The 22,573-nt window shown below is 40.3% G+C and overlaps 1 protein-coding gene across 3 annotated transcripts in view; it reads left to right on the top strand.

Moving 5' to 3' along the window:
• The window catches only part of ARHGAP24 (Rho GTPase activating protein 24), a 218,446-nt gene that overhangs the window by 19,224 nt on the left and 176,649 nt on the right, over positions 1 to 22,573 (top strand). For 2 of the 3 annotated variants that reach the window (XM_065689068.1, XM_065689078.1), the window contains one exon: positions 20,931 to 21,130. In XM_065689068.1, coding sequence (XP_065545140.1) covers positions 20,951 to 21,130 — 180 coding nt within the window. In that variant the 5' untranslated portion in view covers positions 20,931 to 20,950. Of the gene's footprint in view, positions 1 to 20,927; positions 21,131 to 22,573 lie in introns of those variants that run through there. The other variant, XM_065689057.1, reaches the window with a different exon arrangement.

Here is a 22,573-nt window from a genome sequence, read left to right as displayed (position 1 = left end):
ATTTGTAAAGTGTTCCGTTGCTTCCAAGTTACCACTGTCGAAGCCTTTTTTTCTTTTCTTTTCCAGGGATGCTAGGACAACTTGTTAAGGTTTTGCTTTGCAGATTCACACTTTAAATGTCTCCTTGGGAAAAGGTTTGTTGCAGGGCTGCTTGAAGGATAGATTCTTAAAAAGATCTGGACTATGAGGTGAATTATGCCAGGATGCTCCCCAAGTGAGAAATCTTTTGGGGCACCCAGATTGCTCAGCAGTCTCTCAGGAAATGTCAGACTGCTGCCAGAGCTGCTTATGTCCTTCCTTCCTTCCTTCCTTGCAGTGAACATGAAGTAAATTTCCCCAGTGAACCATAATAGAGATAGTACAGCAGCTTTGTTCTGGAAGACTGTATTGAAATCTGTTCCTCTTAAAACCGATTTTGATTTTTTTTCATTCCATCATGTGCCGTGCAGCTTACCATGTGCTTAGCACATCTAACGTATGCTTGCGCGAGAGAACTGGAAGTCCTGTTTAAAATATTTTGCTTTCATAATATCCAGATGTGTCTGTCAACTGTGGTGATGGCATGCCAGTTTTCTTCTTTTTCTTGCACTTTGTGTTCTTCACAATCGAGTAATGCAAAGTATAAACTGTGGCTTAGTCCTCCGTGTCAAGTGTGACACAGGGATGTGATCAGGTTCTCCTCAGCATCTGCTCAAAAGTAATGTTTTGTCTCTATAGAAGAGCTAATGTTACATGTGTGTGTGTTTCACCTTTTCATACTGTTGAATTCCTATTTCCGGCAGTCGTGCCACACTCCAATTTTATTGAAGAAGGCTGGCCAACAACTTACACTCATTCATATAATTGTAACCATTAATGGGAGCTTATCACTTGCATATTTTTTTTAACTCAAATGCTGCATTGCTTGATTTTTGAGACCATATTGTAAACTAGTGTCTAATTTAACAAATAATATACTGTGTGTTGACTTTTAAGATACTGGGAAGTTTCTGAAATGATGAAAAGTAGGACTCGGATTCAAGTTTCAGATGAGAAAATATTTAGAAAGATGAGGGGTTCTTGAGAATGTGAAATCTAAGGTTCAGTACTGTATGGTAGGAATGTGGTCATAATTGCACTTTTAATCTTAAAATTACGCTATTCATCTTCTCAGGAGTTGTTGTGCATACTTGTGCTTGTACATGGATTTGGCAGTAAATCACATACAGAGATTTATTACTGGTTATCAACTTAAAGCAATCACCATGATAAATGTCTGATTCTTTGTTTATATTGCTGTTCATTTAAAATTCTCTATAAATCTTGCCTCTAATAGTGTGAAAGAGCTGCCATCTGACAACTCCCACTTTTTTCCTACCAGGATTTCATTATTTTCTAGATGCAAACAGCTGGCTGTGATGTTTTCATCAAACTTTGAATTCTCTCTAATAGTTTCTGTGTGGTGGCACAATAGCTGTAGACCTTGGATATGTAGTGTCAGTGATATGTTGGTCACTAGTTTAATTTGTCCCCCTGAAAAAAATAGTTTTCTTTGGAGATAATCACTTTGTGATTGCTTTGGGATTGAAAAGGTTGTAGTCAGGTTGTGATTTCCAGTTCCTTTTCTGTCCTCATACTCTGGTTGGTTGTATCTTGCAGAATAAGCAGTCTGAAACAAATGTCACTGGGAGAGTTAGATGCTTCTCTTGAATGTCTTTTTTGGACTCTTGTCTACAAAATAGTTGGCAAATGTTTTGGGGCTGCAAAACCAGGTAAAATGGAGAGGTTATGGCTGTACTGCTTCATGTGATCTCTGCTTCTGTGCGTTGGTTTTCAGTGAAAATAACTTCATAAAATACTCTGATATGCACCTCTGCACCACTTTCACCCATGGCAGTGGTTGATGTTGTCAGTATTGTTACAGGAGTAGCAAATCAAAATGCCCTTTTGGTACAGCAGACAGATCTTTTGGTTACAAACCCCATGCATTCATAGCTCGTTACCCTTCTTGAGAAAAATGAACCAATTCGCATGGTCAGAAGCATTTTTTTACCCTCTTCTTTCTGGTGTACTTGTCTCTAGGAAGGGGAGGGACAGTAGATGGAGCCTGGTTTTAGATTCTCCACAGCTATTTGAAAGAGGCAAATGGAGTTTATCGTAACTGCTTTTGCCTTACCTCCAGTTTATTTCTCAACTGTTAAACCAGATATAGAACTGTTATAGGCTCAACAAAGCTGCACAGCTGTGTCAGTTTTATGCTTGGATCACCTATATGGGTGCTTGTGCAGGAAAAGCTGCGTGACTGAGCTGGATAAAAGTCGTAGTAACCAAACACTTACCTAGTAAATTCCTGGGAGCAGACTTTGCTAGTCCCCAAATATCTAGAAATGGAATGTTCATTTGCCAACAGAAGAAATAAACTGAGGTAAATTGACAAAAATGCAGTCATGAATAATTTTGAAAAATATGGGCTCTGCAGGATTTTGAATGCTCAGATGCTGAAAAGGATCTCATCTGCTCAGTTTCAGTGAAAGATTAGCCAGATCCTGAAGTTGTTGCTGAGGAGGGAGGGATTTCAAGATCAAAGAGGTGGTGTGTCTCAAGAACTTGTTTCTCTTTAAAATTTTGCCAGGAATGGATTCCAGTGTTTCTCTCTCTTGCCAGCCAGTAAAGCAGCTTGCATGGCTGTGAGCTAGGTTAGCTACAAATACCTGTTTATAACTATCCGAAGCATGAATTCAGTAGAGGGGCAAATGTGAGGAAGTAAAATGATTGACCTCGTTTTGATTCATACCAGTTCCTTATGAAAATCAATTTATCTAAATGAAACAAGTGATAGGTTAACTGAGCTGTATTTCCTGCATTAACAATAAAATTGTACTGGACCAATTAATAAACAGACTTATTGGCTGAATGCATCATAATCTGCCCAACCTGAATATGTTACTTGACAGACATGCCATTTTAAAGTACAGTTTCTGACACTACCATCATCCCTGATCAGGTCTTATTGTTCCTTTTTTATTGCATCCATTGCAAAGTACGTATTGTTGAGCACTGCTTTTTCGTGCACTTGTAACTTGTAGTTTGCATCTGTTTTAAAGGAATGTTATAAAGTTCATGTATCTGTTTAAAAACAGCATCACAGAAACAGAGATGTAAAACAATAACTTTTGGACCATAAGTGAAAATTTCACCTGTAGTACAACTTTTGCTACTTAATGGAAACCATTTTGTAAAAACTCAGAGCAACTTTCTCCTTCTGCCTCAAAAGGCTAAAGATTACCTGGGCTTAAATTGAATTTAACTCCTCATAAGTACCTTGCAGGCTAGCCATTGTTTGTATTTTTGCTGGTACATGCACAAGCTTGAGCATGAGTAAGCTTACATTGCAGCAGTTGGGTGTGTTGTCATTTGGAGCAGTAAATATTGACAATCAAAATAAGATACACTATTGACAGGACAGTGCTTTGGTTGTGTCCAATACTATAGATGATGTACGAGTGGAACAGATAGATGTAAAACCCAAACAGATTTTTAGTTTTGTTGTTCTGAAGCCAGCCAGTACTGGTTGTACTTGCCTTCTTTGTAGCAAACTTACTTCAGAACATGTTCTTCTAAAGATAGTTGAAGAACCCGCATTCCCTGTATTCCCTGCAAGATCTCAATAAACAAAAGAAAATATGTTGGAAATAGTGAATTTTGGTGTGGGTTCCAGCTGTATTTATTTATATATGTCTTGTAATTGAAGTTGCATGAAAAGGTAGAAAAGTTGACAATGCGCAGGTAAGTTTTCAATGATATTAACTCTTCAGTAGCTATACAAAATCTATATCAATGTGAACAGGGTACCTGTATGGCTAGATCTGTAATACTAGCTGTATTATGTATTTTACTCATGTGAATAGTCTCAGTGTAGTATATGTATGTCTGATAAGAAACATTAGACACTACTTGAACAATGTGTATGTGTGCTTGGAAATGCAGTGGTAATGGTTGAACTTGCAAGCTATTCACAAACTTTTTTGTGGCATTTAAGCCAGAAATAGCTGCTACTTTCAAACATATTCTGTGTGAGGACTAAAGCATCAACTTCTAGCACGGGCAGACAATTTTCTGAATAATCAGCAGCAAGTAATAGAGAAAGGTATCACATGAAAAATATGCAACCTGCTTCCAAGTGGCAAAACTACTTATTGCAGAGCTTGCAGATCAACTTCTTATCAAACTACATACCAAAGAATGGAGCATTGGAAGAATAATTCATTCGCCATTAAATAACTTTTAAAGTGTTAGAAGTATTTTCAGAATGGAGGAAAAAAGCCGGGAATGGGTTTTATCTGTGTGCTTTCAATGTTTTGTATTCAGTGTTAATATTTGAGGACAAACTAAACATTGAGGAAGCTAAACATATATTCTGGTTAAACTTCTGTTTGCTCCCTTCAACACCAATTAAAAGAACAAAGCCACCTACACATGGTGGATGGCATGGCTTCTTTTCGCAGCCATAACCAGAAGTTATATTACTAATGGATGTACAGAAATGTTCTTTCTATGCTGTGACTATTCAAATAATAAAATGAGCAATGTTTATAAACTGGTGGCTGAGACTGAGGACTGGAAAAGCTTGTGCTTTCAATTTCTCTCTCAGTTAAATATCTTGTAGGCTTTGGTCTGTCTTGGGGGCGTTGGGAAAGTGATGGATTTAGTCCTTTGGTCTTGGCTTTCCTGGGGCTGACAGTACTGAGAGGTGTACATTCTTTCTCCTTTTGTCTAATTTCCTCCCTTTGAAGTGGAGATCAGGCTTCCATTGAAAGCAGAGGTTGTCCAGATACATGAGTCGTGAACATCTGACTTTATTTGAGGGTACATGAAAGGCTTTTATTACTTTCTTTTAACATTTCTGTCTCATAATATCATCCTAAATCACACTATGAAGTGAAATCATAGTAGTTACTCCCTCCCTTGATTCCCTGTGTGTTGTAGAAAGCTTAATGCTTTATGTACAGGATCTTTCAAGGCCTAGCTGAGATTTCAGCTGCATTGCCTACCATATGTTTGGAAAAAAACCTTCATCATCTGCATCTAATTTAGCAGAAAGCTGGAATGCCGGAAACATAATTTTGTTCTTGTTGAACTATAACTGCAAGTACTTTGTGAGCGAAAGCATCAAATTGGAGTTGTTTCTGTATTTGTGTAAAGCGGAGATGATTTCCAAATTCTAGCTGCTTTTATCTATTTATAGGTTAGGGTCCATATCTCTTTGGTGTGGCCTGAGCTTAAAGGGCTTCAATGAGCCAGTGCTGAAGTCATTAGGTTGGCTGTGGTTTGACACTAACTCTTGGTGTAGGGTAGAGGAGCCCTGCTGCTGCTCAGCTCTTCTTGCATGTGTTTGTGTGATGATCTGAAGTGCTTAATGAGACAGCTAGTCCTGTAGGTTTCTTGCATATCCTGACAAAGTACAGTTGGTGATGTTTGACATCTTAGTATCTTGCACTTACACTCTTCAGCTGGTCTTGATGCAGAAGGTAAGTAGATGATACCACTCTGTTACAACGCCTAGTCACAAATAGCAACCAAATGAACAATTTTATTTTTTATTTCACTGAAGCACATGGCAAATTTGTTATCTGAAGAGGCAATGTGCACTGGTGCTTCTAAGTGTTGGTGTGTTTTGTATGTGTTTCATCCAGATTCCCGATTCCTTTGTCAGCTTGTTGTCGGGGAAGCTGAATGCCTTCCACAAAACCTGAAGGTTTGACAGCTGTTAGCTGTGCTCGATTCTTCTTCTCTCAAATTCTGAAAATTTGATGTAGCAAGCTGTTTTTTAGTTCTTCCAGGACAAATGACTGTTTTGTTAGAAAATACGAAGTCATGGAATTGTATGAGTCTTGCTGTTTAACTGTTCTGAAACGGCTCCAGCCGTCTTCTGTCTTCTAAAAGACAAAGGCCTTAAGAATAATTGGGAAAAAAAAAAAAAAAAAAAAAGAAAAATTAGAAGAGCTTTTTCAGATCTACTGTAAAGAAAGAACTGGAGTCACAAGACAATAATCAGAGCATCTGTCCTGCAGACAGGCTACAAAGTTCTCTGAGTTTTCTAGAAAACCCAGTTGTTGCTGCAATGTCATCCGTTATTTACGCTGGCTAACCTGGTTTTTATTTTTTTAAAAAGATTAATTTTATTTTTCCATTTGTAAATGTTGAAATGGTCTTGAGAGCCATTGTATCTATTAGAAGATAGTTGAAAAATCTCACTCTGTCAGCATCTGTTCTAGTTAAACCTAAATTTAGGTAAGTGATGAATCAAGCTGATGTAAAACAGACAATTTTTAGCAAAAATTACTTCCTATGGGGTCGATACCTAGAAATTTTACCTTCCAACTTAGAACAGGGTTAACACTCAAATCATTGTCTTATGAAGAGTAGATGAAAAACATACAATTGTAGTTAGGGTTGTAGATGCAAAGAGAAGTCAAGTGTAAATTTGCTAGAAGAACAGATTAATTGCCTTATAGTGTCTTTTCTGCAGTGTTTGTTTTAGAGGTTTGTAATTCCTGATGAAAAATTATACATAGCTGATAGTTTTAAAATAATAAAAGTCGCAGTTCCAACTTTTCCTGAGCTCTTCTGCACTGGCTTGCATATGGAATAAACTCTGGTGCTGATTACTGTATTTCTATTAGCAGTCACCTTATGTAATTTATGCTTTCCAGAATGCACCTTATTCTGCAAAAATAAATCTTTGAACAGTCTGTGCTTAGGCAAGTAAGGAGCTGCTTGAATTTATGAGGCACTGATTTAAACTTCTGTTGTTTTCCTGCACTGAAAAAACGTTGCTTTTGAAATGCATGATGGTGTTGGCACAGGTTATAGATAACCTGCAGGTTACAAGTGAGGAAAAAAAGGTGTCCTTCATTCTAAAAATACTTCTGAAATTACTATTCAAATGTGACAAAGATAGAGGGAAAAATTATTATTATTTGAAAGGAGTTTGATTTTTTTGTCCTGTTTTCCTTAACCTGTAGCCACCAGAAAGAAGGGTAAGATAAGACTTACATATGCATTACGTAAGGCTCCTGAAACTTCTAGAAAAGCAAAACTGCAGGGACATGAGGATGAATTGGACCTTGAACAAAGCTTGAAACTGGATATGGTAACTACCATGTACAAGTTGTACAAGAAAGGAAATCAACAGTTCAACTAATAATAAGAGATTAATAATATGGGTAGGAATTCTTGTAAAATGGCGCTTGGGAATCCTGACATCTCTCTTCATGAGTGCAATAGTGTCTAGAATGTATACTTGATATGGAAGTGCAAGGGGCTACATTGCACTGTATTTCTGTTCTCCTTTTTGTCTATTCAAGTTCCAGACTGGAGTATGAATTAGATCAGTGCATTTCTAGTTTTTTGTCCTTTTAAGGTAAAATCCTTGTTCATACCATTTGATTGGGGATCAAACTTCCTTGATTTTTTTTTTGTTATGGGCATTGCATAGGAAGTGTGTCCCTCCCAGCTTTATATGGTGAATCTATTATGCTGGGAAGACCCTGTTCATTCTGATAGTCTACGTGTAGGAAGGCCCTTCTGTTCTCTTTCCTTCTTCACTTTGTTGTTCTGTGTTGTTAACTGATTAACGCCGGTTGGCTGATAGTATGTATCACAGAGCAGTTGTGATTTTTCTTCTCATGAGGATGATTTTTAAAAGACTGGTGTCAGCAAAGAGTTGAGGCTTAAAGAGCCAAAAGGAGAGGTACTGAGAGAGGAATGACGGTTACATTGCGTGAAACTGCTTTTCCTTTTGAAGTGCAAAAGGAAGAGCAGTCTGCATCGAGACCAAGAATGTACATTTCTGCTGGTCAGGAACAAGCTACCTCCATGCTCCCACAGAATCAAGGACCTCAGCCAACAGCATTGCTAGAGACATGATAGCATTGCATGAGCACAGCAAAATGAGTAGATCAGCCTGTGGTCCTAGTCCTCAAACCATGCTTGCTTGGCAAGTTGGTGACTGTTGTCTGCTGTTAACTTATATCTGTCATAGCCACATGAACATGGTTACTTTTTCTGTCCTGTGATTTATTGCTTCTGATGTTGAGCTGCAAATGAGAATAAGTTTTATTCAGTCATAATTGTAGATGTAGTTTGGAGGGAGGCAGAGCGTAGGGATGGGGACGAAACGGTGTTATTAGCTAGCTGAGCAAACTAATAGGTAACTTCCAGACACTGTCATGAAATTAAGAGTGCAATATTATCTAACGGGTCTCCAAGCATCTTGATGTGTTAGCATGGTTTGTGGCTTTTGGCAACTCCCTAAGAAACTGGTATTGTTCAAGAGTTATCCTTACGTGTTCATTTCCCTGTTGATTTATTACAGTCAGCAAATTTTTTGAGATGGGAAGGAAAAAAGCTGAAGTGTGATGAGTAACTTATGTCATCACAAAATGCAAATGTGTATCATGGAGATAAGCTGGCATTGTTTTCAAAGCTAGTGCTGACCCTGCTTCAGAATTCAGCACCAAGCGTTGTAAGTGTGATGAAAAGGAGGGCACTGTTGGTGCAGAAGAAACATCCTTTGTTTAATATAGTGCTGTATCTTTCTGGTAGTGCTACATATGACCCCTATCCAGGTCCATGTGTACTTGCAACTTTATGCTGTAAGGGATGAGCTTAGTTAAAATTAGTGGTAACATGGGTAACGCTGAAGTAAGTTCTGCACATTTGGGTTTCTAAAAAGAGAAGCCGAAACAATGAGGGGTTTTTCCCTTTTCACACACAAATTAGAGAAAGCTGTTCATGGGATTCATTTTTCAAGGGGTACGTGTCCAAGGCAGTAGTTGCAGGCTTGTGAAATTACAGCCGTTCAAACAAGGAGAGAAAGAAAAATCAAGAAAACAACAGTGCAGTGCAATGATGTTCATATAGAGATGGACTGTTTTTTTGGGGAGAGCTGCAAGGCTTCTCTGTTGCTTTGACTACAGTAACATGAAATAGGAAGGCCCTCTGAATGCAGGTGATAACTTCCTTTCCCTTGGGCATGCTGATATGCTGCTCTACAGATAGTGACTTAGATAAGACACAGACTTTCCTTACTGTAAAGGGAATTAACAAGAGAAGGCAGATCTTGCTGGTTTGTTCTTAACATTATTTTATGCTGTTGATGAGCACTGTCATATAGCAGGAGGCATTTATATTCTCAGGATACTTTGCATCTGTTAAAGTAGACGCTGAATAAACTGAACTATGTAAACATGAACATGCTTAGCACAGTTTCAAAGTGGCTTCAGAGTCAGGACCGGCCATCTTTGGGTTGTTTCTTTTCTGCTTTTGTGGCTCTTTCTCTGAAGTGTTAGTCCTAGTTAATGCATCTGTGTCTCTGTGGCCTACTTAAAATCTGGGGAGTGCCTGATGTTGCTTTTCTACTAGCTGGTGCTTTTTTCTAAGTAAACAAACCAAGAAATCTTAAGTTTTGTGTAGGTGAGTAAGTAACATTACTTCTGTTCCTGAATCATTTACTAAGTGAATAACTTAACTTGGTCTTCACTTTTGGGTAGGGGAGGGCAATGCCAGAAAAAGATGTTTATATGGTTTTAGCTAACTTCCAGGTTGCTGAAGATGACTTGCTAACGTGCTCTTGATTTTGAATTCTGCTTCTCATTCAATTCACATAGCAGACAAATGTGAGGAGGAAGGCTACTCACTGTGGTAGCATGCGGTTATGTTCTGTGTTGTGCAGATTTCACATGCATTTTGTGTATTGAACAGAAAGACATGAGTGAGCACAGAATGCTATTACCTTTTAACTGTGGGATATAGTAATAAGGTGAAGACTGTGGGTGCAATACCGTAGAGTTGCATCTTTGTCTTTAATGGTTCCTCCAGTACAAGCTGGAAAAGTAGGTGTTAGCATCCATGCACAGATTGACCTTTTAAAGGATAAGGACCTCATGTATTATACCATTCCTCCATATGAATTACTTTTACAGTCAAGGGGCAGTGTCTTGGTCCTAGCTTGGGAATTTTGGGGCAGAATTCACTTAGAGCTTTACTGGAAAGAGCAGTGCCACACTGATTTTATTAGTGTAGTATAGTATAATTTTTCATTTACTAAAACAATTTAGATGGCATAACATACTCATTGCTGCTTTCTAAAATATATAGGAAGGATTGTGAACACTGTTTTCCTGATGCTAATTTAGCTTTTAAAAAGTAAAATGTTAATTCCACAAGCACAAAGGAATGCTTTTCCTGGGCAAAAGATGGAAGTGTCAATGACAAAGTAATGGTGCTTATTTTGAGCTGCCTTTTTCCATGTAAAGACACCTATCTGCTTTTAAAAATGGTGACTATATTGTCTTCAGTAATATAACATAAAAATATTAACCATACTGACATAAATTTCTAAGTAACAGAGGCAATTACCATTAATATAAAACATGTCTGAACAGCATTAAAACTATACTGATTTCAGTTTAAAAGTAGGTCTGTTTTAAATTTAGGTACTGCTGGGGTTGGCATGCAGAGAGGAACACCTGTCTTGGCTCCTGTGGTGGGTTTAGTAGGAATGGAAGTGGATGCCCCATTGAGTATGCCAAGTTTGAGTTTTTGGTTCTAACGTGCCTGTGTTTGTTTAATTTGGGAAGGTGCCAAGATGCTCTCTGAAGCTGAGTGGGTGCTCACTACCTGTGTACAGTACATGCCTAGCTGTTTGCTATCCATGTACTCTTTTTGGATGCATACAATGCATGTGTAACACGGACACACACACCATTATGGTTGCCCCTCGGTACTGCACTGTCTATGAGCCTCTGGAGTGGGTGAGAAATGAACATGGTAATTCTGAATTTCAGTGCATGCAGATGCTGTAATTCTGTCAGTTCCTCTGAGACACTGGGGCAGGATGCTCCCAAGTGCACATTTCAGTGATGCTGTGGTACTTCAGGGGAACACATTTCCAAGTGTCAGATGTCTGCTTCAGAGGATCTCTCAGCCAGATACCAAATGCTGCTGCTGTTATTTGAACTTCTTTGAACTGAAAAGGAAACACGTTACATTGTTCTTCACAAAGCAGAAGGAAGTAATTTTGCATGAAATGTTAATAGTAAATATGTCAAAAATAAGTCCACAGACTTCTGTTTATCAAATGTGAACTAACACTTAGACTTAAAAGGTTATTATGGGGTGGGATGAATCTTCCTTTGTTTCCACTGAGGTTTCTATGAAGGCACCCAGAAATAAGGTTCCTCATGCTCTAAACAACTGTGGATCAGGGGAGATGTCGTTAGCCAGTGTTTGCTGTGCTAGCCTCTTGTTGCCAGAGTGGGGACTTTGCTGGGACTGTGTTTGCTCTCAGAAAGATGAATTTGAAGTGCAGGCCAGGCAGCAAATGTTCCTCTTCCTTCCTCCCACTCTTCAGAAACCACAAACCCTTTTTGCAGAACCTGTGTGTTCCTTTGATTAATAATTGCAGCAGGTTTGGGAGGAGACTTTTGCTGCTGTCAGCAAACTGGAATATATTTTGCCTGCCTACCGGCATACTTAGGAAATAGCTTGTAACATCTTAATTCTGTTGGTCAATTTTACAAGGAATGTGGAAGGCCTGAACTGCAGCAAATGCAGTGAACACAACATGGAAAGTCCTGTTGCGTTGGATAGAGCATGCAGCCTCGTTGCGTTCTCTGTGATTCACTGAGAGAGCTGCTGACATCCATGCTCCCAATGTCTTTTGCCATCAGTCTTTGAAAACAAAGCGTAGTGCCAGAGATTATTTTTGTGCTTTGAGAGATCATCTTCTGAGATCATGCTTGGACATAACTCGTAATAAAATCTTTCGTAAGTGAACCCAGTAAATACTGAAGTATTCACCCACTCACATGTGGGAAATAAGTTACTGTTAAGCTGTCCTTATGATCACTTTCTCCATGTAAAGTATGAAGCTATAAACTATATTTGAGGGTTTTTTAGTGTTTAGATATTCAGATGCAGTATAACCCATTGGTTGTGAGAGACATGTGGGAGTTGGAGTATCTTTTTGCTGTTCCAGATGCTGCTTTTGACATGCTCCCTGACCTTTTCACTGCTCAGTATTTCAGCTTGCAAGACGTGCCAACTGCTCTGCGTTTCTTTGTCCATCTTTCATCACTTGACCCTTCAGCTACCAGAGGCTCTTTTCTGTCTTGTCTGTAGTTTTGTATGCTTCTGCAGATAGCTACAGCTGATTTTCTGCTGTATGCAATTTGCCTCTAGCATTGCCAGTTTTACAGATTAAGACACCTGAAGTGGAAGCCAGGGCAGAAACCCGGAAGATGAGGGACTACTCCAATCTATCACACTTTCACTTTTCCAGTCACTTTGGTAGTTGTCTTGCAGCTGTGTGCTACCATGTGAGGAAAAACCTGGGGACATGTGTGCATAATAAGTAACATGCAAAAGTGTAACAGATAGTGTTAACCTTGTAAGTTGCTCCTTAAGGCTTCAAAACCTTTTTCGTGGTGTAACATTTCATAATCACTGCTAAATCAGACATGGTGTATCTGCACTTGAGGAAAGACAGCCAGGCACATTGTACACATTGTATGTAAATGTCTGCCAGTTACACAAGTCTCCTACAGTGGGAGTCCGTCTTGACTCGGAAAAGGCAGTGGGATTAGGAAGTGATGAAGAGAACAAAGTGTCATTTCTGGTTGTCAGAAGACAGTCTGTAATGGGGAAAATGCTCTTAGCTGTGCAAATTCATTATGCTTCCTGCTGCCACCAACAGTAGTAGAAGGACAAGAAAGGGTTTGTCTAAATGTTGCTGCTGACAGATACAGGAGAAACTTTGAAATACTCAGTTACCCAGCTGTTTCTACCAAAGCAGCCGATATGATTTTGTTGCTGTATGAAAAGGAGTAGAGAAATTATGTATTTAGAACTAACTTTGAGCTCCATTCAGTGCTGACTACAGAAGGGTCAAAGTGGAGGGAAGAGGTTCTGACTCTGTAGCCCCACTCCCCCCATCTGTCAGCATTTTGTACCAAAGCCACACTAAATGTGGAGGCACTACTATTGATCATTGCTATTTCAAGAGCAACTGCAAAGCACCTGGCACTCTTCAGCTTCCTGTCCACCAGCTTGGTAGAGTGCTGTCCTGAACATAATAGGGCAGAAGTTTTTGAGGAGACTAGTCTGTTAAAGGATTCCTAAAAGGTAGGTCTGATGCCTATCAGTTATCCTAGACAGTGGACAGATTCACACTGTGACTAATGCAGCTGGTGCCGTGGGATTATGATGTGGGGAAGCCTCCAGACCTCATCTATAGTGTTAAAACTGTGCACAGTCATAACCAGAGAAGGTAAATCCACATGCATAAAAGCTGATGTTTTGAAAGGTGCCTGACGTAATTTGTTAACTAATTCCCATTGTAATTTACAAGAATTTGAATACCTTCTTACGTTCTTTATGCATTCTTTGGTCCCATTTAATTTAGGCTATTTATAGCTGTGCTTGAATTCCTGTAAGCAAACAGTAGGCTTGTAAAAGTTTGGCTATTGTAGGATTATCTGTAGGATGGTTTTGGCATTGAAATGCAAATCATGTACTAAAGAGTTATAATTGACCAAGACCTCAGTTTTCTGGCAAAGTTATTGGGTCTTGGTTTTGCATCTGATCCCAAAATGCATTGAAAAGTAATGGCAGCTTTTCCCTTAGCTTCATTGGGCAGTGGATCAGGCCTTCTACAATCTGACTGCTGATAATACCTCTCTCAATTTTTTATTGCCTAAGGAGTAATTATTTAGGCTTTGGAAGTGAAATTCTTTCAAACAAAATATCTTCAAGCTATCCCTGATAGGACCAAAATGAGAGTGGAGAATGCAGAAGAGCCAGCCTTATCTGTGATTAGGAGTGTTACTGCCAGTAGTACAAAAGGTTTCTCAGATGCCTTGGAAAACCTTATGTATAGAAGTATAACATCTGTTCTAAGGGCCTGTGAAGGAAGGCTACTGGCAAGTGCACTGCCACAGCTTTTGAAGAAGAACAAGACAGGAATGCTTTAAGATCTGTTCTTGCAGAGAAGGAACTTGAGATGTGCCTTGCAGTGTGCATCTTGTAAAAATAGTTGCTAAGCACTGGCAGAAAGTCTACTCTCTTTTAAAGTGTTTTTTTTTACATCTTTGACATGTTTTCTCCTTCCCTGTGCAATATCCTGTACGGACAAGTAGCAACTTACTTGAAACACCCTGATGGTGACAAATAGGCTACTCTTTTGCTTCCTGTAGCAGTTTCTTGCAAACACATGCCTCTTGTATCAGAGATTCAGGTGTCTTGGAACATCGTTAAAGTAAGATAAATGCAGACAATAGTTTAACATACTAAATGATTTTATGAATTTCTTACCTAGCCAGACGACACCAAGAAAAATCAAAAGGAAACTCGCTGGTCAGAGGCAGCACTCTATGCTAGAAAGATGCTAATAACCTTAAACTTAGGCATTTATAGTCTATATAGCTCATGGGAAATAAGTAGAAAGGAACTCAGACATCCCTTGGAAAGTGAGTTATATCTCTTCATGTAAGTGGTGCAGTACTGAAGTGATCTAATTTTATACAGAACCATTGTGTCATAGATTTTTATGAATTTTGTATGTGTATATGTGTCTGTATATGTATTTGGCAGATACTCAGAGTATCATCGAATGGTTTGGGTTGGAAGGGACCTTAAAGATAATTTAATTCTAACCCCCCTGCCATGGGCAGGGACAGCTTCCACTGCACCAGGCTGCTCCAAGCCCTGTCCAGCCTGGCCTTGAACACTGCCAGGGATGGGGCAGCCACAGCTTCTCTGGGCAACCTGTGCCAGTGCCTCACCACTCTCACAATAAAGAATTTCTTCCTTATATCTAATGCAAACCTCCCTTTTGTCAACTTAAATCCATTCCCACTTGTCCTGTCTCTACATGCCTTTGTAAAAAAACCCTCTCCAGATTTCTTGTTGGCCCCTTCAGGTACCAGAAAGCTGCTTGAAGGTCTTCCCGTAGCCTTCTCTTCTGCAGGCTAAGTCCAACTCTCCTAGCCTGTCTTCACAGGAGAGGTGCTCCAGCCTCTGATCAACTTTGTGGCCTCCCCTGGACTTGCTCCAAAAGCTCCACGTCCCTTTTGTGTTGGGTGCCCCAGAGCTGGATGCAGTACTGCAGGTGGGGTCCCACGAGAGCAGAGTAGAGGGGCAGGATCACCTCCCTCATTTGGCCAACTGCTGCTGCAAACCTGCAGATCTTTACTGGCTATCTGTTACATTGATTGCCCTTCTGGGGCTCGACCTTGCAACAGGCTGGACCAGGATGGTGCTTAGATGCTTCTCATCTTTATCCTTTTTGTGCCAGGCTGACATTGGGCTGCAAAGGATCTGATAAGGCATTTGAGCAATGGCAAAGATGAAGAAGGGTTGCTGGAAGTGAACTCAGATGATGTTCTGCATGCTTAAAATGTGCTATCTTGGCCATGGGAAATTTCAGTGAGAATAAAAACATACTGCAAACCATCATAATTTCTTGCCAAATGGGTCATCGTGGTGCAATCCTGTGACTATTCGTTGTAACTGGATTTGCTGTGCCTTAATGACTTTCTCTATTTCCTGCCAAAGTGCTGGGATCTGGGGGAGCTGCCCAGCTCCATATTTCAAGTACTGAGTGGGTTGTAGTTGAGGAGAAACACATCCCTGCTTTTTGTGCGTGGCACCTTCCACATTGGCGAGGAGAACGTAAATGCAGTTATTTGCCTTCTAGACAGACTTATTGTGAGAGGCAGATGCCCTTATGGGAGCAGAAGGTGGTTGGATTGGGACCAGCAGCAGCAGACGGTGATGGGTTCTGTGGATTTTAAGATGTTGATGCAGGGCCAGTGTGTCAGGGAACATTTCTCATTTTGTTTACTTTGCACTCCCAATGTCCAGACAAGCCCAGGAGAGTTAGCCCACAGCCAGCCCCAAACAAATAGACCGTGTAGCATTTGTTCAGTTCTGGTCATTACCAAAACTGGAGGTTGGCCAAGTCAGTAGAGTTGACTCTGGCAGCAAATACACGTTGGGTTTCCCGTTCAGAAGATGGGTTTGAGGGGTATGCTCATTTAGTGCTTGAAAATGCATGGCTTTCTGCCTTGTTTTATGAGAGGACTTGCAGTATGTTGATGTAATTCCACACTTTGTCATGTGTTATTTACATAGTGTTTGCACCTCACTGTTCTCTGCATCAGTGCCAGTGCCCTGATATTTCTGCAATTTATTTTTATGATCTTGGTGTTGAAACAGCTGTAAAAACAACTAGTGAAAATGAGCCAGCTGCTGGAATTTCTGATTCTGAGTCTGGTTTGTAATAGGCATTTTCTGAAAGGCAAAGAGGGATGCAAAATAACAAATAAACTTAATCTCATGACTAAATACAATTATTTTTAACAAAAACAAGTTAGGTGGCTAAATTTTGGCTGCTGAAGAGATTTGAATCACTAATAAATGAAATAATGCAACTGTTTTGTATAGAAAGTGTCCAAAGACATACTACTGCTTTAAAGGAGATCTTACACTTGCCTGTGAGGACTTGGGAGCAGTTGAATGCTATCTTTCCTACACCTCGTTTGTTTTAGTATTGCAGAAATACTTTAAGATACAAATTTTATCGTAGTAGTAGTGTTTTCCCTGGCTAGCTAAAATCCAAATGCTTAGTTTGTACACTGGTGTCAACATCAGTGAAATGGGGCTTTGAGGAATTAAATTAAAAATAGCCTTTCATTCAAGCAGTTAATTGCTTTTGACTTTGGTATTTAGATTCTTGTTTGTGGTCCAAGTGTAATGGGGACCTGGTGTCCTTAACACTGCAGTGATACACGTAATTATTGTATTTGAACTCTTCCTTTGTTCCTGCCTTGAGTCTGGCCTATGTAGCAGAGATAAACTGATCAGGTTAGCTGAAGCTGAGAGCTGTGGTTGTGCAGCAAAGAGCAGGGGGTAGCCTATGGGTAATGATTTTGTTCTTCACTCTTTTTCAATTGCTAGAACTTAGCCACTGTTTACAATGTATTTGCTAATTCACTTCCTAAGGATGTGAGTTGGAGGGCTGCTCCTTGGCATTTACTTTGGCCTAGCCAGAACACAGGAGCATCCAAGAGGTTTCTGCTCATATTAAAGAAAGTACTAATTATGAGTTGGGTGCATTTCCTTTTGGAGAGAATGACCTCATATAGCACAGGTAAGTCCGTCCTCATTGGAAATGGTGACACATTTTCACCATGCATAGTGATGAGCAGAGGTAGGGTGCAAGTCAATTTCATAAAACCTGTTGTGTATGGGTGAAGTAGATTCTTAAAGATTATCTGACCATTGCTTACTATAAATTAGTTTGCTTAAATTGTCTTCCTCCTCCTAAAGAGCTAAGGTAACAAGTGAGAATGCTTGGGCATCCAGGGATAAAGCTGTACAGGTTTCAGAGGCTGCTTGGCCACTGCTTTGTTGCATTCATATTAATTATTACAGAGTAAAGTGAATTAAAAATATTATAAGAGCCCAGAAGTGTGGGCAGACATTTATGAAAAGGCACTGAGAAAGCAAGCTATTAATTTTTCTAGTGGTAGTAAAATCTCTGTTTGCAGCTCCAGACTGGAAGGAGGCAAGTTTCAGTTCAGAAACTTCACTGCAATATCTAACATACCCTGCAGCCCTAGAGCTGCAGTGTTCAGAGTGTGTACTCTGAAGATACATAACCCTCATAGAAACCTTCTGTCAGTGTGGTCTGAGAGTTTATCAGCTGGTGTGTTCTTGTTCAAATGAAATAGTAATCCTAGGCACAAAACCCCCAATCTTTGCTCTCTTGAGAGCCAGACACTTTTTATGTTTTACAGGGACACTCTGCTCAGGTAAATGCAACAGTGCAAGTGTTCTGGGTGACTCTAGATGAATCCTAAAGGGACAGGAGAAAGACGTTATTTTCCTTTTTCTGAGAGGAGTATCACCAAGTGATTTAAGTTTTGGTCCCGCAACATGTACTTGGCTGTGAAACCTCTGTGCTCATGTTGAGGCGCATTTAGCATTAGTGTGCACAGGGCAGTTAAGTTTCAATCATGGAGATCAGATTCCAGGATCCAGCCCAAAGCAGTGACATGACAACAGGCTGTGTGTGGGTATTAAAAGCAAAAGGTATAAATGCATAGCGGATATGGTAGGTGGAGAAATTGTTCCAAAGGGAGCATAAGTGTGAATAGTTGGAAGAAAGAGGGCAAAGGAAAAATGGGCTGAAAACCACTCCTGATTGGAATCTATTAATCTATTTATTTCTTCTTGCTTGATTATATTGCAGTTTATTTTGCAATGATGTAACACTATCCAAAGTGCTGTATTAATTGTCAGAGGGATGGCCTTGTCTACTGAATGAATGTTTCTGGTCTACCTCAGAAGCTGAGCACATATCTTTGTTGATGTGTTTTACTATGATCAGGAACATACTGCTGTATAGGGAATCAGAGCTGGAGTGCCAGGCTCGGACTTGTCTCCTGCCTGCAGTGTTTAGAATGTTTTATTCTTTTCCCGTCCTGATGTTTGGAACCAATAGCTCATTGCCTATGAAGCTGTCTTTCTCAGGCTCTAACAGCTGTGCAAGTTCCTGACTAGGCAAGAAAGGCTGCCAGTGGTAGTCTACGAAGAAGAGAAACATGTTCTTCAAGCTCTTAAGCACAGTGAAATTTCACTGTTAATTTTGCACACTGGTGTATTTGTGGTTATGGTCATATTTTATTCTGTTTAGGTAAACACTGGTTGGCATGTATATGTCTCAGTTTGATTTGTGTTTCAACTGAAAATGTCAGAACTTGAAACTTAAAATCTTGAGCTTGTTGAGTTTAACAGACTTATTAATAGACTTAATAGGGAAGCATGAAGAGCCTTTTGACCATGAAGGTTAAGCATATGACTGCATGATTGTGTGTACAAAATCCATCAGGAAGTTCCATCTCTGTCCAGAGATAGTTAGAAAGTTTAGTTTTAACAAGGCTGAGCAGCCACATAAAACTTTGTCAAGTTTAATTCCACACTTCAGCTCTGATTTTGACACACTTCTTGCGCCTTGAGTTGACACACCAAAATTCTGCATGATTTGCGAAATGTCTGTAAAAAGAGTGACTGGATTCACACTCACATCGGTCAAGTGGTGCTTGTATGAGGGAATATGGAGCTACTGTATTTATTGCCACCATTCCGTTAAATGGGCTTCAGTAAAGCAAAACGGAAAAAGCCTGCTTGTCTAGTGGGGTATATTAAGCCCTGGAAAAGCAGAGGCTTCTTTAGTATTTGCTTAAAGCAGCAAGCCTGTCAGGGAATATTAAATGGGGAGGTACGGTAGTGAGAAGCACACTGCTTTCCTTAGTCCAAAGATGTTTTGTAAATTCATTCCTTGTTACTGCCTATAATCCAGGAGAACTCATCTCAAGAAACAGCTGATGTCTTCCTCAGTGCTATTTGAAATACCTTACACTGTACTTGAACTAATCTTTTGCCTCTTATAGCCTTCTATGAGGAAGTGACTAGGTGGAGGGATGATGGTAGAGCGGTAGATGTAGTTTTTCTTGATTTCAGTAAGGCATTTGATACTGTCTCCCACAGCATCCTCATAGATAAGCTAAGGAAGTGTGGGCTTGACGATCAAGTAGTGAGGTGGATCGAGAACTGGTTGAAAGGAAGAAGGCAGAGAGTTGTGGTCAATGGCGCAGAATCTAGCTGGAGGTCTGTGACTAGTGGAGTTCCTCAGGGGTCGGTGCTGGGACCGGTGCTGTTTAATATTTTCATCAATGACCTGGATGAGGGAACTGAGTGCACCCTCAGCAAGTTTGCTGATGACACAAAACTGGGAGGAGTGGCTGACACACCAGAGGACTGTGCTGCCATTCAGCGAGACCTGGACAGGCTGGAGAGTTGGGCGGGGAGAAACTTGATGAAATTTAACAAGGGCAGGTGTAGAGTCTTGCATCTGGGGAAGAACAACCCCATGTACCAGTACAGGTTGGGGGTTGACCTGCTGGAAAGTAGTGAAGGGGAAAGGGACCTGGGGGTCCTGGTGGATAGGAGGATGACCATGAGCCAGCAATGTGCTCTTGTGGCCAAGAAGGCAAATGGCATCTTAGGGTGCATTAGAAAGGGAGTGGTTAGTAGGTCAAGAGAGGTTCTCCTCCCCCTCTACTCAGCCTTGGTGAGGCCGCATCTGGAATATTGCGTCCAGTTCTGGGCCCCTCTGTTCAAGAAGGACAGGGAATTGCTTGAAGGAGTCCAGCGCAGAGCCACAAAGATGATTAAGGGAGTGGAACATCTCCCTTATGAGGAGAGGCTGAGGGAGCTGGGTCTCTTTAGCTTGGAGAAGAGGAGACTGAGGGGTGACCTCATCAATGTTTACAAATATGTAAAGGGTAGGTGTCAGGATGATGGAGCTAGGCTTTTTTCAGTGATATCCAGTGATAGGACAAGGGGCAATGGGTGTAAACTGGAACATAGGAGGTTCCACGTTAACATCAGGAAGAACTTCTTTACTGTAAGAGTGACAGAGCACTGGAACAGGTTGCCCAGGGGGGTTGTGGAGTCTCCTACACTGGAGATATTCAAGGCCCGCCTGGACAAGTTCCTGTGTGATGTACTGTAGGTTACCCTGCTCTTGCAGGGGGGTTGGACTAGATGATCTTTTTAGGTCCCTTCCAACCCTTGGGATTCTGTGATTCTGTGATTCTTTCCTGCTTTTTAGAAACTGATTTCATTATTGTTACTGTCTCTGCTGATGGGGTGCTTAAGTATAAGCAGGCAGATGCTAAATGCTTTTCTAGCACACCTTTGTATCTGGGGCATATTTCTTTTCCATCTGAGTTGAAAGGAACAAGTTACTGCCTGGATAATAATCTAATTATTTACCTTTTCCTCTTTTTTTTTTTTTTTTTTTTCTTTTTTGTCAGCAGGAGACTTGCCCAGTTCCAGCATGGAAGAACACAATGGCTCTGCAGAGACTCCCCCACCGAGCCAAGGGCGGCACAGTGCCATTAAGTGCGGGTGGCTGCGGAAGCAAGGAGGCTTTGTCAAGACCTGGCACACACGTTGGTTTGTTCTCAAGGGTGACCAGCTTTACTATTTCAAAGATGAAGATGAAACCAAGCCCTTGGTGAGTGATGGGAGGTGAGAGAGGGAAATAAGTTAATGAAAACAGGGTTGTCTGTTGTTTAAAGAAACAAACCTTTTCATTTCTGTGACTGACTCAGTATGACTTGGGATTGTGATAACAGTGAATACAAAACTGAGTCAGGCCTTGGCTGTTAGTGTGGTTTCCCCATTAGGCTTGTTTCTACAGCTTCCTTTTCCAGGTCAGGTTTATGATTATTGCATAATTTTAAATGGAGTGGAGTGTACATGAAGTTAAAGTAGCAAAAGAAAGTCAGATGGACTTGACTGAGGCAGATGAATAAGCTGTATTTGAAAAGGTACTGCTTATTTTTCCGGTTTTTAAAATGTGGAGTAACCCTACTTTGTATTTACCTTAATAGGAAATCCTGTAAGACTGCAGCCTGAATACTTTGACATCTGTAATGTGGGACACACTGCTGTCTGCTGCCTGGTTCTGTTGTGGTGATTTACTGCTCCTTAATGCTCTTGTGTTTTCCTATTTATTTAGCTTTTTCACCAGCATGCCTTAGGCTGTCTATCTTGAGAGTGCCATAAGTGTAGAGTAAATAATGCTGCCCCTCAAGGTAGGGCAGGCCTGAGCCTCTGTGGTAATAAATTAAGAGAGATCTTCTACTAGTACCTACGGGAGTATTATAATTCTACGTATTAATCACTTCCTAGATGCTTGTGACTTCAGAAAAAGCCCTGACATGTGTTACTTCTGTACAGATATTAAAATATAACCACGCTCATATTTGTTATGCCTGCTAAAGTTTTGGTGGTGTACCTTTATGTGCAATATGACAAGTTGTTCTCAGACATGAAAAGCCCATCTAATCTAGCTTCCTGCATGGAACAGGTCATGACGCTTTGTCAATCTTTACAGCTTGTGTTGTGCACGTGTCAAGAAAACTGTTCAGTCTTGAGGTATTGTTCCCAAAGAATGTTCTTGTACTAGTTAATTTCTGAGTATCAATTTCACAGCCTTGGTAGCAGTTTGTCCTTAAAATCATCACAGATCATATAGGTTAATAAAATAGCACACTGCATATTTACAACTTACATGTTTTTATGACTACTTTGAATATGAAATAGCTAATAATTTCTGGGAAATCAAATGTATCTTTCACTATATATATTGTGTTTATGAAGAAGGTAAAAGCAGCCATCAAAACAAAAATGTCTATGGGCCAGAGGCTGGGTTTCCACAATACAACTCTGCTTCCTAGCACTTGACATTTGCTAGTATGTTTGCATGCAAGGGCTTCATTGCTTTTTGAGAGATGACACAATGCTGTATTGTGTGGAACTTTGTACAGCACTATGGAGACCAAATTGCCATCTTGTCTGTCTACCACTGACCTGTGGGTTGACTTCAGAAGATTCTATTGACTTCACTACTTACCTTTTGCAAAATGGAGGTGGTGGTTTTGATCTTTTCATA

The sequence above is a fragment of the Lathamus discolor genome, chromosome 1 (assembly GCF_037157495.1).
Source record: "Lathamus discolor isolate bLatDis1 chromosome 1, bLatDis1.hap1, whole genome shotgun sequence".
Taxonomy (NCBI): domain Eukaryota; kingdom Metazoa; phylum Chordata; class Aves; order Psittaciformes; family Psittacidae; genus Lathamus; species Lathamus discolor.
Note: the sequence above shows the minus strand (reverse complement) of the source record. Positions and strands in the feature narration are given on the sequence as shown.